We start from the raw sequence: 14,409 nt of genomic DNA on the forward strand, positions 1-14,409 counted from the left end.
GTTTTGGTTTCAACAGCTGAACGATGGCTGTGGTGTCAAATGTGGTTATATGTGACGTGAGGCATGTAAAAACTGTGTTATTGCTGCTTCATCATTTTAATTGACTGCAGCGCTGAAGCCAGCCTGCGTGAAGAGTCGGAATGGCACCAAATGTAGAAGCGGCATTTGCAGTTTTTGATGCCTCACCTGACCTATGACCACACTTTGACATCACAGTCATCGTTAGGCTGTTGAAGCCAAATCAGCAAGAAAAATAAATTTGATTACAAGTTATTTAGAGGTCTTGAGAGAGTAGCACGTGGTAATTCATGTATTATAATGCCTTACGCCTCATTACAGAGAAGAAAACATGCACCCAAAAATTGGATGTCTATGCTCCTTTAGAGTACATTGAAGACACCTTTACTCTAGCTGAGTTTTGGCACTTTCGTAATGTTTATATAGAGTATTTTGCTGGTTTGTTCTATGTCTTAAGAGACGAAGAAGGTCATTTAACGAAGTTTTTATCAATGTAGTCACAAATATGAAATCTTCAGGGAAAATCTGTTTGCATGCTGATTCAAAATGTCTAATTTTACGTACAAGTACTCAGGCAATTGTGCAATATGTTATGTAACTTCTTGTCGAGAGTTTTGAACAAATTTTCCTGCTGGGAGCTTGCTAGGTTGCATGCCATTGGTTTTTCTTGACATCAAGCTTTGCAATAAGGGTGAAATTGTTCTGCCTGTCATAGAAGTTGAGTTAAGGGATTTTCAAGTTGTCACTTCAGAAACGGCTGTAGTTCTTGACGTTTGTGAAGTGGCTACTTCAGAACCCTTTCAACTCAACTTCTGAGATGGAATAGGATGATGATTTGACTGCATAGCTTGATGTCGAGAGAAGCCCCGCTGGGGTGAGTGCTGCAGCAGTGAGTCTCTCTCTCTCTCCCTCCCTCCCCAACAGGTGGGGCTCCCTGATGACCCACTACGGGCGGTACTCGGAGGGGGACCTGCAGCCCACCGTGCAGCGAATGGCTGCCCTCCTGCTGGATGCACCCAGGAGCGCCCACAAGGCAAGAACACCTCCTCAGAGAGATTAGATTTCGAATTCTGAGCAGCACCTTTTTTTTATGCTCACTTGTGGCTGACCGAAGCAGCTGCTGACGTAAGCCGCAAGGGGAAAGATTCCACAGTGCATGTAGACTCTCTCCGAGGCTTGGTCAGATCAGAGCACATCTATTCGCTACATCAGTGCGTGCAAGTCAGTGCCACACCGCCACCATCTAAGCATTTCTCGGACCATGGCATGGCTGAGCATGCATAGCTCAAAGCTAGGCTCGTGTGGGGGGGGTGAGAGGTGAAAAAATTGGAGGAGAATCTGTTTTGAAAGTTATTTTCAAAATCCATTGGTAATTCACCAGTCTGCAAAGTTTCACGCTTCTAGGCTCGGTATTTCACATGCATGATCAATTTATGCTGTAGACATTGACCAAATTTGAGCCAGAGTCAACACCAAAAACTGCACTTTTTCCGTGATGTGCATGCAGCAGCTGCCATGCCATGCATTCGGTCAGAGCCACCTTTGTCAGGCCTGAAAGAGTGGCTTTTCCACCATCTAGCTGTGTGGCAAACATCAACTATCTGTTTATCTTTAATGCGAGTTGTTTGAGTTCATGGCAGACAGGATCATCTCCTGTATGATAAGCTGTGGATAGGTCCAGAGCCGCAGTCCTCTGCAGCTCGGTGACATTCGGCAAGCAGTACGCTACTGGTCTGCCATCAAGCCTGGAAGTGTGCTTCTCTGCTCTGGGGTGTTTGACAGCACCTGCATATCTGGGGTGCACTCCACAACACATTTTTGTGTACTGCGAAAGTTGGCTCGGCAGCTTTTTCAGCCGATTCTTGCCGGGCATAAAAGTTAGTTTTTACCTTCACACAATGAATGCAGCTCCCATTTAACCTGTTGATGGCCAAAAGGGTGAGTGCATCCTGTGTGCTGTGCTACGGTAGTGCATTTCAGAGAAACCGAGGTGGTTTGCAGTTAATCCCAAATTCTCCACTTTGTGGCCCCTCACAGCTGCCTGATGTGTCACTTGGGGATGTTAGATGTCACAATTCCTTTTTATGCAGGTAAATCTACCATATAAACGCGTGTAAGGGCCGCACCCGTGTATGGGCCGCACCCCGTTTTCCCGAAGGCAATGTTTAAAAAAAAATAAATCCGTGTAAGGGCCGCACCCGAACTTTCCATGACCCAGGCGGGAATAGCCTTCTAAATGCACGCGCCGTGGCCTCCGCGATCGGCTCCAGCTGCGAACAACGGTGCGCTCGATCGCGGAGCGCTTGATCGCGGAGGCCAATCACGCGCACAAGAGCTTCCAAAAACCGTCCATGGATGGCGCCCGAGGCCGCAGCCATCATCATAAATCCCCCCCCCCCCCCCCCCCTGCGACTTCCCGCTATCTAATCAGCATCAGTATCTCCAGCTCCAGCCTTTTATGGCGGATTAGCGCGTTCGCTGTAGTTGTGGCTTTCCCGTGCTGCCGCCAGAGTAAGCACCTTATCAGCTACACGGCTGGGAGTTAGCTCTCGAACGCGGCAAGCGTGCGGTGGACAGGGAACTCGACGTGGCCGAGAAGTGCGTCCGATGACCGTGCAATCAAAAGGGTGCATTGAGAAACACAAGCTGCAAAAAACGCGCTTTCCGAGGCGAGCGAGCGGTGTGAGTTTCCGGACTGCTCTGCTAGTGATGGAAATGCGGAACAACGGCTATGCGTTGACAGCGGACATGCTGCGCGGCTTCTTTGGGATGAGCGTGCACCAGAATAAATGCCGTTCATTTCCTGATTGCTGTGTTTTTGCTTAAAAAATTTTTTTTTTTCTAAATCGCGTGTATGGGCCGCACCCTGAAAATTGGCTCCCGAATCTGGAAAAAAAAGTGCGGCCCTTACACGCGTTTATACGGTAGTTAGTCCAGGGCCATTTGAGGACTCAGTAAGATTCGTAAGGCTGCAGTTTTTCTGTGTTGAACATTCGCTGTGTCGTAATAATGCATAAATAGGTTTTCTTCATGATTTTTGGCAACTGTTCGCTTTTTCTTCATGTTCCATTGTTTGGTTGAGCTGAACAAGGTTTCTTCAGTTGGCTGTTCCAAAGGGAGCGGGAGGTCAGAATATCAAATTCAAGCATGCGGGTTGCTTGGATTTTTATGCTAGTATGTTGACCATGGCTCTGGAAAAGTGGCACACAAAGATGTGTGGAGGTTTTAATGCATTAGTTGTCTTCCCGCCATTGTCAGAGACTGGACGTCATCCCAACCTGCCCACCAGGTTGTGAGCTGCCTAGTTTCTGGGCAGCAACAAAGAATTCTGAAAATCCGAAAATGTAATGTGTGCAAATGTCGGCACTGTCAGAACATAGCGGATATCTGCTACGGCAGCTAGCAGTCTGAACATAATGGACCGGCAATTGCAAGGACACTGACACGCATGCGTTAGAAATCTAATGCTATCTCATCCCGCTCTTAGGCGGGCCTCTGCGTGGTTGTCATTGTTTTTCTTGTTGTCGTTCTTGTTCTTGTTCTTGTCATACTTGGTGTGTCAGCTTTATAACCTTGGTCCCTCCCCCCCCCCCCCCCCCCCCTGCAGGCCCCCTATGAGAAGTACAAGAGCAGCCGGCTGGAGAGTGTCAGCACCCTGGTGGCCTCCCACACCGCCAAGTTGCGCAAGATGGCCGGACGCACATAGACAAGACGCACCCCTTCCCCCAAGAAGCGGGCAGTGTTGCACAGTGGTGGACAGTGTTTTCCACAAGTGTGTGTGAAAACAGTGCAGGACCATGACACTGCAGTGGGCAGAGATCTTCACTCTTCCTAGTGATTGCCTCTAGAATGACCCTCTGCTCAGCGACAACAGCAGACTGCTTGAAATGGCATGCCAGCTCACTCTTTCTTTTTTTTTTATTGCTTTTAGAACCTTTGTTTTTAGACGAATGATGCACTGAGGACAAAAAGTTCAGCGCCTGAAGTGGTGAGAATCCACGACTCTTGAGCAGTACGTTTTTCCCTTCACCTGCCTCCAGATCGTGGCCCATCAGGGTATGCCTCCTCTGGGAGCTGATGCATGGATGGCAGAGCTGTCATTAAAGTTTTATCCTACAATCTTGCCTTGTTGTCTTGCATCAGCTGAAGGTTACAGTGCAAATGATTTAGGTGTGATTGCAGCTGGCAGTGAAGTAGACCTGCGGATAGCAGTGTTCTAATGGGCTACTTGGCTTGAAAACAGCTTCTATATATTGCCACAAGGTGGCTGCAGGTAGCATCAGAAGACAAGGAGGTGAAGGTTGGCTGAGGTGCCCTGAGAGCTGGTTCTGGAAACGCTGCTGGTGAACGGTGTCTCCTTCCTTGGTTCCGTGACAATATGCAAGCAGGAAAAGAACTTGAAATACAGGTTGCCACAAACTTTTGCAAGCAAATTCGGATTCTTTCACACAACAGATGTCTGAGACCTGGCCACAGGGTCTGCCCCCCTCCCCATTTTTTTCATCCTTATTAAGATGGTTTGGTTTATTCAGGTTTAACGTCCCAAAGCGACTCAGGCTATGAGGGACGCCGTAGTGAAGGGCTCCAGAAATTTCGACCACCTGGGGTTCTTTAACGTGCACCGACATTGCACAGTACAGGGGCCTATAGCATTTCGCCTCCATCAAAATGTGAGCGCCGCAGCCGGATGGAAGTTCTGGTCAGGAGCAGAGCGGTGGCTTGAGGGAACACATGACAAGGTCGCGATGGCCTGCAGTTCTCTGAAAGTGGGGCTGCGACTCTCTTCCTCCAACGATGAAAGCTACGAAATTACTCTGCTCGGAAATCCAGTCAGATACCTCTCTGTTGCTTTTCAATCATTCTTTTTACCTGTTTGTAAGATCACATGTGCCTCTGTCTTTAAAAAGCCATGAAGTTTCAAGGAAGGAAGGGAAAACTTTATTTACACTAATGGTTTTTCCTGCGGTTTGGGGGCATCTTCAGAGACGTCTTGGTTCTACCCCCAGGAGCCTTCTCTGTCGAAGTCGTCCGCCTCTAATCAGTGGTCGGTTGCCCTCAGTCCAGGGCTCCGCTGGCCACTGCCGCCCGTTGAGCTCGCTGTACCAGACCTTGTTGGTCTTCGCAGCGGTCGCTGGACAGCAGAGTCTCCCACTGCTCCGCACTCGGGTTTTGTATCTTGGGGACCACGTCTATGTTTTGGCAGGCCCATGTGATGTGGTATAGTGTAGGTTTTTCGTCGCACCAGGGACATTTGTTCGTGTATATCGTAGGGTGCATTTTGTTTAGTATATGTAGGTTTGGGAAAGAGCCTGTTTGTAATTGTCTCCAAGTGTCAGCTTCCTCTCTGCTGAGAGATTTGTGCGGTGGGGGATATCGCATTCTTCTGCCTCTATAGTTTTGTAGTATGGCCGAGTATTCCCTGGGTACTGGCGCGAGTTCCGCGGTCTCGTCGGAAGCTCGGAAAGTAATGTATCCTCGAGCTATCCTGTCGGCCTCTCGGTTCCCTGCCACCCCCGTGTGCCCCGGTACCCACACAATTTTGTGTCGGATCTTGTCGTTTTGTTCTTCCCGGTTTTTAATTCTGTCACTCGCTGCGAGGAGTATACGGAGCGCGTGACGACCTATCCTGCCATTCATGTAATTTCGGCAGGCTGTTTGAGAGTCCGTAAGTATTGTTAGTGACCGCCCGGTTCTATAGCCCTCCGCCAACGCTAGAGCAACGGCTACTTCCTCGGACTCTGCAGCTGTGCAGCCTCGGAGAGACGCGCTGGTCATTTCGCGTAAAGACGAATCGACCACCGCCGCTACAGCGATTTTGGTATCTCCTCCTCTCCAAGACTCGTCTGTATACACGGTCGTGGCTTGAGGAGCGTATGTTTTCTCGATGAATTCGGCCCTCGCTTCTCTTCTGCCTCGATGGAGGTTGGGATCCATGTTTTTTGGTATTGGCGCTACCTTGAGGGTCTTGCGAAGCTCGTCGGGGATTGTTGCCGTCCTCGACATTTCTCGCATCTGCTCGCGGTATCCGAGCCTCTGCAGGAGCGCTCTTCCTGTCGTTGTTTGCAACAACCTGAGTTTTTGCGACTCAAACTGCGCCTCTCGTAGCTCCTCAAAGGTGTTGTGTAATCCCAGGGCCATGAGTTTTTCTGTAGACGTGTTGCGTGGTAGTCGGAGCGCTGTCTTATACGCTTTGCGTAGCAGGGCATCCGCTTGTTGTATTTCATTTTTGTTGAGGCACTGGTAGGGTAGGCTGTACGTGATTCGACTAACTACTAGGCTTCTGACTAGTTTCTGACTAGTGTGTCTTCTTCACGCATGCCATGTCGCCTGTTGGTGATGCGGGTGATCATGCGTGCGACTTGTAGCGTTGTTGCTTTCAGTAGGGTAAAAGTGTGAGTACTGCGCTGGTTGGATTGAACCCACATACCCAAAATTCTTATTGTTGTCTTTTCGGGTATGGGCGTCCCTTCTATGTAGACGTTGAGTTTTAGGTCCTCGTTGGTTGGGACGGTCCGGTTTTGCTTGCCTCTCCAGACTCTCAGCAGTTCCGATTTCTCGGTCGAGCATGAGAGTCCTCTTTCTGCGAGGTATTGCTCTACACAAGAGGCCGCTTGCTGTAGCCTTTCTTCCTTCTCTCCGAGACAGCCCGTGTTTGTCCAGACTGTTATATCGTCAGCATACATTGCATGCGTGATGCCTTCGATGTTTTCTAGTTTTCGAGCTAGGCCTATCATAGCGATGTTGAAGAGTAGGGGTGAGATAACTGACCCTTGGGGTGTTCCTTTGTTTGGAGTGCGAATTTTTTCCGATCGAAGGTCTCCTATGCCGATGGTGGCAGTTCTATCGGACAGGAAGGCTTTGACGAAGCCATGGATTCTGCGTCCGCAATCCAGGTTGTCTAGGCCCGTAAGGATCGCTTCGTGGCTGACGTTATCGAATGCCCCCTTGATGTCCAGGGCCATTATGACATTTTCTCCCGTCCGAGGTACGTTTCGCAGGACATCTTGTATTTGGAGGAGAACGTCCTGCGTCGAGAGCTTCGCTCTGAAGCCGAACATGGTATGTGGTACACAGTCGTTGTCTTCCATATAATTTTGCAGTCTGAAAGTCACAACCCGTTCGTAAAGCTTGCCAAGGCACGACGTGAGTGATATAGGCCTGAGGTTTTCAATTTGTAGCTTTTTACCAGGTTTAGGTATCATTATTACTTCGGCGTGTTTCCAATCTTCGGGAACCGTCTCCGCCTCCCAATGTTTGTTAAGAAAGGTGACGAGCTCTTGTATGAGGTCGTCGCTCAGGTTGCGGATTAGGGCGTTGTCGATTCTGTCCGCTCCGGCTGCCGTGTTTCTGGTGGTGTTTCTTATGGCCGCGTAAACCTCTTCCACAGTTATGGGGCGGTCGAGTTTCTCGTTTTCGGCTCCTCGATACGTTCCTTGGTATCGCGGGGGATTGTGATCGCCGAAACATTTTTCTCGTGCCTTCTCCAGTAGGGCGATGTCTGATCCCTCGAAGGAGTGGATGAACCGGTGGATGGCTTTGTTTTCTGATTTTATTTTGGTCGGATCGATTAGTGCTCTTAAGAGATTCCAGGTTCTGGCCGTGCCTAGAGTTCCCCTAAGTGAGTCGCTGAGTTGGTCCCAATTTTGTTTCGCGAGTTGCGTCGCGTATTCTTCCGCCTTTGCCGTAATATCTGCTATCTTTAGTTTTAGTTTCCTGTTGTGTTTTTGCTTCCGCCATCTTTTGGTGAGACTGCGTCTCGCTTCCCATAGTCTGAGGAGGTGGGCGTCTACTTCAGGCGTTGCTGTCGTTCTCCTTAGACTTTTTGTGCATCGTTGTCGCGTTTCTCTCAGCATGCCGCTCCATTCCTCCAGTGATTGGATACCGCCTTCAGATTTGTTGCAAGCCCCGCGAAACGCGTTCCAGTCAGTGATTTTCGCCTGTCCAATCTGGCGTCTTATGGTGTCGGATGCTATTCGTGTCCGGAGGATAAAGTGATCGCTGCCTAGATTTTCCATCATGTTTTCCCACTGTGACTCCCTGCTGTTCCTTACGAAGGTGAGGTCCGGGCATGTGTCCGTGCTCACGCTATTCCCGATTCTCGTGGGGGTCGCAGGATCTGTGATTAGACTGCAGCCAAAGTATTCCGCTACTTCCACTAATGTTCTTCCCTTGATATCTTGTTTCTGGTATCCCCAACTCCTGTCCATGGCGTTGAAATCTCCTACGATGATGAGTGCATTTTCTTTGACAAGCTTGTGCGCTCCATAAAACAGTTCGAAGAGTTTGGCTTTTCTTTGTCTCGGCGGGCTGTACACGTTCAGTAAGAACGTGCTGCGTCCCTTTCGCTTTTTCGGAATAAGTTCAACAAGCGCGTGTTCAACGTCGGTGTCGGCGATGGTATCGTGCCTGATGGCGGTAATGGTTTTGCTGACTAGGACGGCCGCTTTACCTTCGTTTTGACTCTCGTAAACCTCGTACCCTTGTAAGGTCGGCTCGATTCCGGTCTCTTGGAGCGCAATTACATCAGGAGGTGTGAGTTGTGTGTTTATATATTGTTTTAAGAGGGCCTGCTTTTTGCGGTAGCCTCTGCAGTTCCATTGCCAAATATCTAAGTGTTCTTGTTCTTGCCGATACGTACTGATCATGTTTACGCGTTACTGCTGTTGCGTTGTTCGTTTGCGAAAGCTGTTAGCGCTGGACGGTTGTACGCCCTTTCCCTAATGTTTTCGGTATGTTTTTGTTTTCTAAAAGCGCTTCTCATCTCTGAGATCTGCCCTTGGAATTGTACATACTTGCATCTGTTGCATTTGCGACTAGATTTGCTGCATCATATCCTGCATCATCTGCTGCATCATCTGTTGCATTCGTGTTTCAAGGTCTCCTTCGTTCGATGCCTGTGGTTGTCGTTTTGGAAGGGCTCTAGTCGTGTCGAGTTCCCGCTGTTGTTCCTTTAGTGTTTTTGTGAGTTCCTCAACTTTGCGTTCGAGCTCGTTTTGTTTGATTCGAGCCAGTTCTAGCTCGCGTCTGAGCGCATCGCTGTTCGCGTCCTTCGGTTCTGTGACACGCTGTCTTTGTTGTTTGTGTTGTTTATGTCACTACCCTTTCCTACCGAGTGCGAAGCAGTGGTAGAAGCCCAGCTCACCTTGCCGAAGCTTGTCTGGGAAAGCTTCTTCTTTTTCTTTTTCTCTTGCTTCTCCCCCTCCTGTGGGCCGGCGGGTGGTAGAGGCGGGAAGGAGTTGGACCTCGATCGGCTCCTCGATGTCTCTCCCTCTGAGCTGAGCCATCGCTTGGGTGGTCGCCCGCGTTGGTCGCTCCGTCCTCTGCCTCCTGTTGGTTTTGGTCTTGCTTTTTTCAATCTCTCGGCACTCCTTGGATCCGGTCCGGTGTGCCTCGCCACAGATTATGCACTTGGGCGCGCACTCGTGGTCGTCGGGCGGGTTTGAAACTCCGCACAGTCCGCACACAATAATGTTCGGTGTGGGGCAGACGTCGGAGCGGTGTCCTTGCTGGAAGCAGACGTAACACACTTGCCTAGTGGGGCGGTACTGGTAGCATGGTACTTCTCCTCCGTAATATATGACGAATTTCGGCAAGACCGGGCCGTCGAACGTGAGCACTGCCGTCTTGGATTTTCCAAGCATCCTTGCCTGAACTCCTTGAGTTCTGACTCGTAAGTGTGCTTTGAGTTCTTCAAGAGGGGTACCTGGGTCTACACCGTGGATCACGCCGCGCAGGACGTCTTCCGGTGCTGCCACGTAAGCGTTAACATCATAAGTCTTTCCGTCAAATTTGAGACGGGTAATGTGCCGCACTAGCTGTGCCGTTTGCTCGTGCGGGGTGCTAACGATAATAATATTGGATCCGGTGCGAAGCCTTACAAGTAGGTCCTCGTCCTTGCATTGCTGGCCGCACGCCATGACAATGGCGCGCGCTACTTGGTGGGTGGTGAGGGACTTCACCATGAGTCCTTTCTTAGGTCGAATAATGATCTTGTAGTCGCTTCTGGGGAGTGGCGGCATTCTTCGCCTAGGCCTGCTCTGCTCTCTTGATCCATTATTGTTGCAGCCGGTCGCATCACCCGGTAATTTTCCATCCTGAGGTTTGGCGGCCGGGCCCGTTCCCGTGCCTTTGCGTTCTTTTCGCCTTTGAAGTTTTCTCTGGCGCTTGGATTGTGCAAGCTCCCAGCTGGCATCGTTGTTGTACCCGGCTGGCTTCGACGAGGAGTCGGACGGGATCTCGTCCTCACTTCCGAAGTCGGCGTCTCCGAAGTCGTCTTCATCCATCTCTTGTAATTCGTTGAGAAGGACGTTTGGTGATTGTAGTGGCACATCGTTGTCTTGGCTGGGCCCCGCCATTTGGTCTGTCGTTGAAACGGCGTCGATGCTAGGCGTCGGCGTCGTCGACAAGGTTAGCATCCCATGCTCTCACGATGTCGAGTTGGCTGGCCCGTTAGGGTTAGCGGGTCGGCGCCCGCTGTATAACTTTCAAGTCCGGTAGAAAGCCGAAAACTGGTCCTACCGCTTGAAATTTCTATCCTGGGGATCCAGCACTTGATATCTTTCCGTTCCGAAGAAAATCCGGTGGCGAGAATGATTCGGTCCGGTCGAAATTGGTCAAAATGTGCGGAACCGATGCGACGCGCGTCCGCTTGCTTGAACCGCCATGTAGCGTTCCGAAGTTTCAAATAAAATTTTAGTTGCAAGTACCGCCCTGTGTCTGTCCTAATCTTTCTCTTCCGTGTCCACTGTGGTGTTTAACTCCTTCAATTTGCTCTTTCTTCATTTCTTCTTTCATTCCCTTCACTTGTTGTTGTTGTTGTTGTAGCCTACGACAGAATGGCACATACCCACTCTGGGGGATCGGCCAAGAATCGGGTGGAAAAGGTTGGAATTCCCCTGTACGTAGTAAAGGCAAAAGGAAAGCACACGGGAGAGGAACACCGGGGGAGTCTACCACAAGAAGGGCACGGAGAGGATGAGAAAAAAAAAACTGAAAACAAATAATAAGAATAATAATAATCATATTATATATATATATATATATATATATATATATATATATATATATATATATATATATATATATATATATAATATGATATAATATATATATATATATATATATATATATATATATATATATATATATAATATGATTATTATTATTCTTATTATTTGTTTTCAGTTTTTTTTTCTCATCCTCTCCGTGCCCTTCTTGTGGTAGACTCCCCCGGTGTTCCTCTCCCGTGTGCTTTCCTTTTGCCTTTACTACGTACAGGGGAATTCCAACCTTTTCCACCCGAGATATAAAGGAGATTGGATTGGAGAGAGAGAGAAAGAGAGAAAAGAGAATAATTCGAAGAAAAAAAAAAATGAAGCATAAAAAGAAAATACTGAAAGTGTTAGCAAGGTAGTCGATGAGATTCCAGCAAGAAATTTTGAACAGCATCACAAACAGACCTGTGGCTGAACCCAAGTGTGGTGGCACCAAATGATAGCAAGTGTGGGCTGCTCAAACTGAGGCCAAGATGCTGTAAGGGCAACTCCAGCAGTCTTCTTCTCAAAGAGGTGAAACGACGACAATGGAGCCAAAAATGATCGATAGATTCAGGCTCACGGCAAAATGCACAGAGGGGAGATAGCGCCAAACCAGATCTGTGCAGATAGAAATTTAGAGGGGGGATGCGGCAGCGCAACCTCGTCAGAGATACTTCTAGCTGCCGAGATGGACAAATTTTCCTGCTCCATGAATATTTCAGATGCTGATATTCCACCGATGTTAAAAGTGCGCCGGAACCTAGATGCTGTGATATACGCTGTAGCCGGGATGATGGGCAACACAGGGCCGCCTAGGAAAGCCTTTGCAAGGTTATCCGCGATCTCATTGACAGTCACGCTGCTGTGGCCGGGTACCCATATCAAGTGAACAAGGCTCAAATGCGAAGGAAGAAGCGATAAAAACGTGCTTAAAGTGGGACAGTCAACATGCGACGCGAGGGACGAACACAAAGATAAAGAATCGGTTCAGGTGTCCACCGAAAAGACAAAGTTACTCCTTTCCTCAACAGCCTTTGGCAATGGCTCTGCAGGAAACTCGAGGTGCATGGAAGCTTTCGGGGTACAAAAGCTACGATAGCGGGAATGGAAGTAACACCAAGGTCGTGACGTACCTCAAAAGCAACGTCGCCGTCGTCCAGCACGAAGTAGGCAACAGGGAGACCGAAACGGTCTTTGTGGAGATCCTGACCGGGAAAAAGAACCGAGGCAGCATATTTCTACTCACTGTGTACAGCTCCCCGAAGGGCACGAAGGCGAGGTTTGGCCCGATATTTAAGAGAGCGATTAGCCTGGCAGGTAAGAACCCGCTAATAATAGCCGGCGATTTTACTGCCAGACATCGAGAATGGGGTTACACTACCAGCAGCCCGAAGGGTCAAACCCTGTTGGGAGACATCAATGAGTCAAACCTCTACATCGACCGCCACGTGCTAGAGGTAGAACTAAGCAGGAAAGTGAGCGTTAAGCCCGCTGTGTATCGGAAGGTAACCCAAGTGGATTGGGATAAATTCAGACAGATCAGAGAACGGGAATAAATGGGGGATATTGAGTGCATTCAAAATTGGGCCACCCAATTAATTAACCATGTAAACGAAGCCACCGAAGAAATTAAAGGCGAAGCTCTCCCCAAGGCGATGGATAGCAGGCTATTCGGCATGTTCAAAAAGAAAGAAGAGCTAACGAAGAAACTCAAAAAGCAAAAGTGGAACCGAAATCTCAGGAGAGAGAGAGCCAGACACAACGTCGAAATAGAAAAATACGCTCGGAAACTCGAGTCGCAGCGTTGGGATAACAAATGCGACGAGATGGAAGCCACCATGAATGGGGCCAAGACCTGGCAACTGCTCAGGTTCCTGATAGACCCCAGTAAGTCCAAAACGGCTGCCAACGTAGTACAGGTCAAGGCGAAGTATAACTTTAAGGGTACGGACAAACAGCTCATCGAGAAGCTCAAGTCCACGTACGTAGCTCCCCCCGCCACAGCGCATTACAGAGATTACAACGGACCGGCGAACAGCGAGCTTGACGCGCCCGTAACAGTGGCAGCTGAAGTCAGAGCGTAGCTGCACGGCCTAAAGAGACGATCGGCCCCCGGGCCGGACCTCGTTAATAACAAGATGCTCGGCAATCTGGACGACGAATCGATCAGAGCCCTAACCAGATACCTAAATCAGGTGTGGGAGAGTGGTCAAGTACCCCAAGAGTGGAAGAGGGCTAAGATCACCCTAATCCACAAGCAGGCAAAACCACCGGGCTTAGAGAATCTCTGCCCAATATACCTCCTGCGTAGGCAAACTACTAGAGAAAGTCATTCAGTGGAGGCTAACCACATACACCGAAGAGAATGATGCGTGGCCGGCTGAATTGGTCGGATTCAGGCACGGCCTCTGTACGCAAGATACCATGCTCAGACTACATAACGATGTAGTCAGCGACTTCAGGAAAAAAAATACGAAAGCCATTCTAAGCTTAGATCTCAAAAAAAGCTTTCGACAACGTCAGCCGCGACGCCATTCTCGACGGGCTCGCTGAGCTAGGAGTAGGCGAAAGAACCTACAACTACATTAGATCATTCCTGACAGGACGGCGATCATCAGCTTTCAGGGCTTAACATCGGAAGAGTTCCTGCTGGGCAATAGAGGCACTCCGCAGGGGGCTGTGCTCTCACCCTTCCTTTTTAACATCGTAATGAGGAAGCTCCCCCGTAAGCTTGGGCATCTCGATGACTTAAAACTAAGGATCTACGCGGACGATGTGACCGTCTAGATCTGCGAAGAGAACGACTCGTACATCACATCCAGGCTCCAAGAGGCAGCAGATATAATCAGCAAACACGCAGAGGACGTAGGTCTATGCTGTTCGCCAGAAAAATCGGAGCTCCTGGTAATGACCAGCAGTAGCGGGAAGATAACTCCAGATATCAAAATTTAAGTCAACGGGAACGAGGTCCTGAAATTAGAATATTAGGTATGATTATCAACCGCTGGGGTAGTAACAAAAGCCTGATGAAGAAATTAAGGAACCAGGCGGAGCTCGTAGTCAAGAGTTTTTAAGAAGACGTCCAACAGAAGGAGTGGCCTCACGGAGGCTAGTAGACTCAGACTCGTACAAGCTTTTGTCACGAGCAGAATCTGCTACGCGACTCCATTCCTAAATATCAGCAAGAGCGAAGAACGGGAAATAAACACCATAATTAAGAGATGCATGAATAACTACTTCTAACGACATTCAAGAGAAAATGGGCTTGCATAATGAGTGGAAAGAGCTGGCTGAGGCGCTCAGGATATCCCAGAGAGAGTGACTCGCAGGAACGACGGCAGGTAGACAAATTCTC

The 14,409-nt window shown here is 49.1% G+C and overlaps 2 protein-coding genes across 2 annotated transcripts in view; both read left to right on the forward strand.

Annotated features, from left to right (window-relative positions):
- The window catches only part of LOC149334617 (G2/mitotic-specific cyclin-B-like), a 30,448-nt gene extending 26,311 nt beyond the window's left edge, over positions 1–4,137 (forward strand). Inside the window, exons 7-8 of the mRNA XM_089555259.1 lie at positions 943–1,051; positions 3,626–4,137. Of these exons, the coding sequence (XP_089411385.1) occupies positions 943–1,051; positions 3,626–3,724 (208 nt within the window). The 3' untranslated portion in view covers positions 3,725–4,137. The remainder of the gene's footprint in view (positions 1–942; positions 1,052–3,625) is intronic.
- An 8,755-nt stretch (positions 4,138–12,892) lies between these two features.
- Positions 12,893–14,409, forward strand: part of LOC149334618 (uncharacterized) — a 45,198-nt gene continuing 43,681 nt past the window's right edge. Inside the window, exon 1 of the mRNA XM_089557966.1 lies at positions 12,893–13,035. Coding sequence (XP_089414092.1) covers positions 12,893–13,035 — 143 coding nt within the window. The remainder of the gene's footprint in view (positions 13,036–14,409) is intronic.

Source organism: Amblyomma mixtum, chromosome 8, assembly GCF_055824585.1.
Source record: "Amblyomma mixtum isolate Tamu chromosome 8, ASM5582458v1, whole genome shotgun sequence".
Classification (NCBI taxonomy): Eukaryota; Metazoa; Arthropoda; class Arachnida; order Ixodida; family Ixodidae; genus Amblyomma; species Amblyomma mixtum.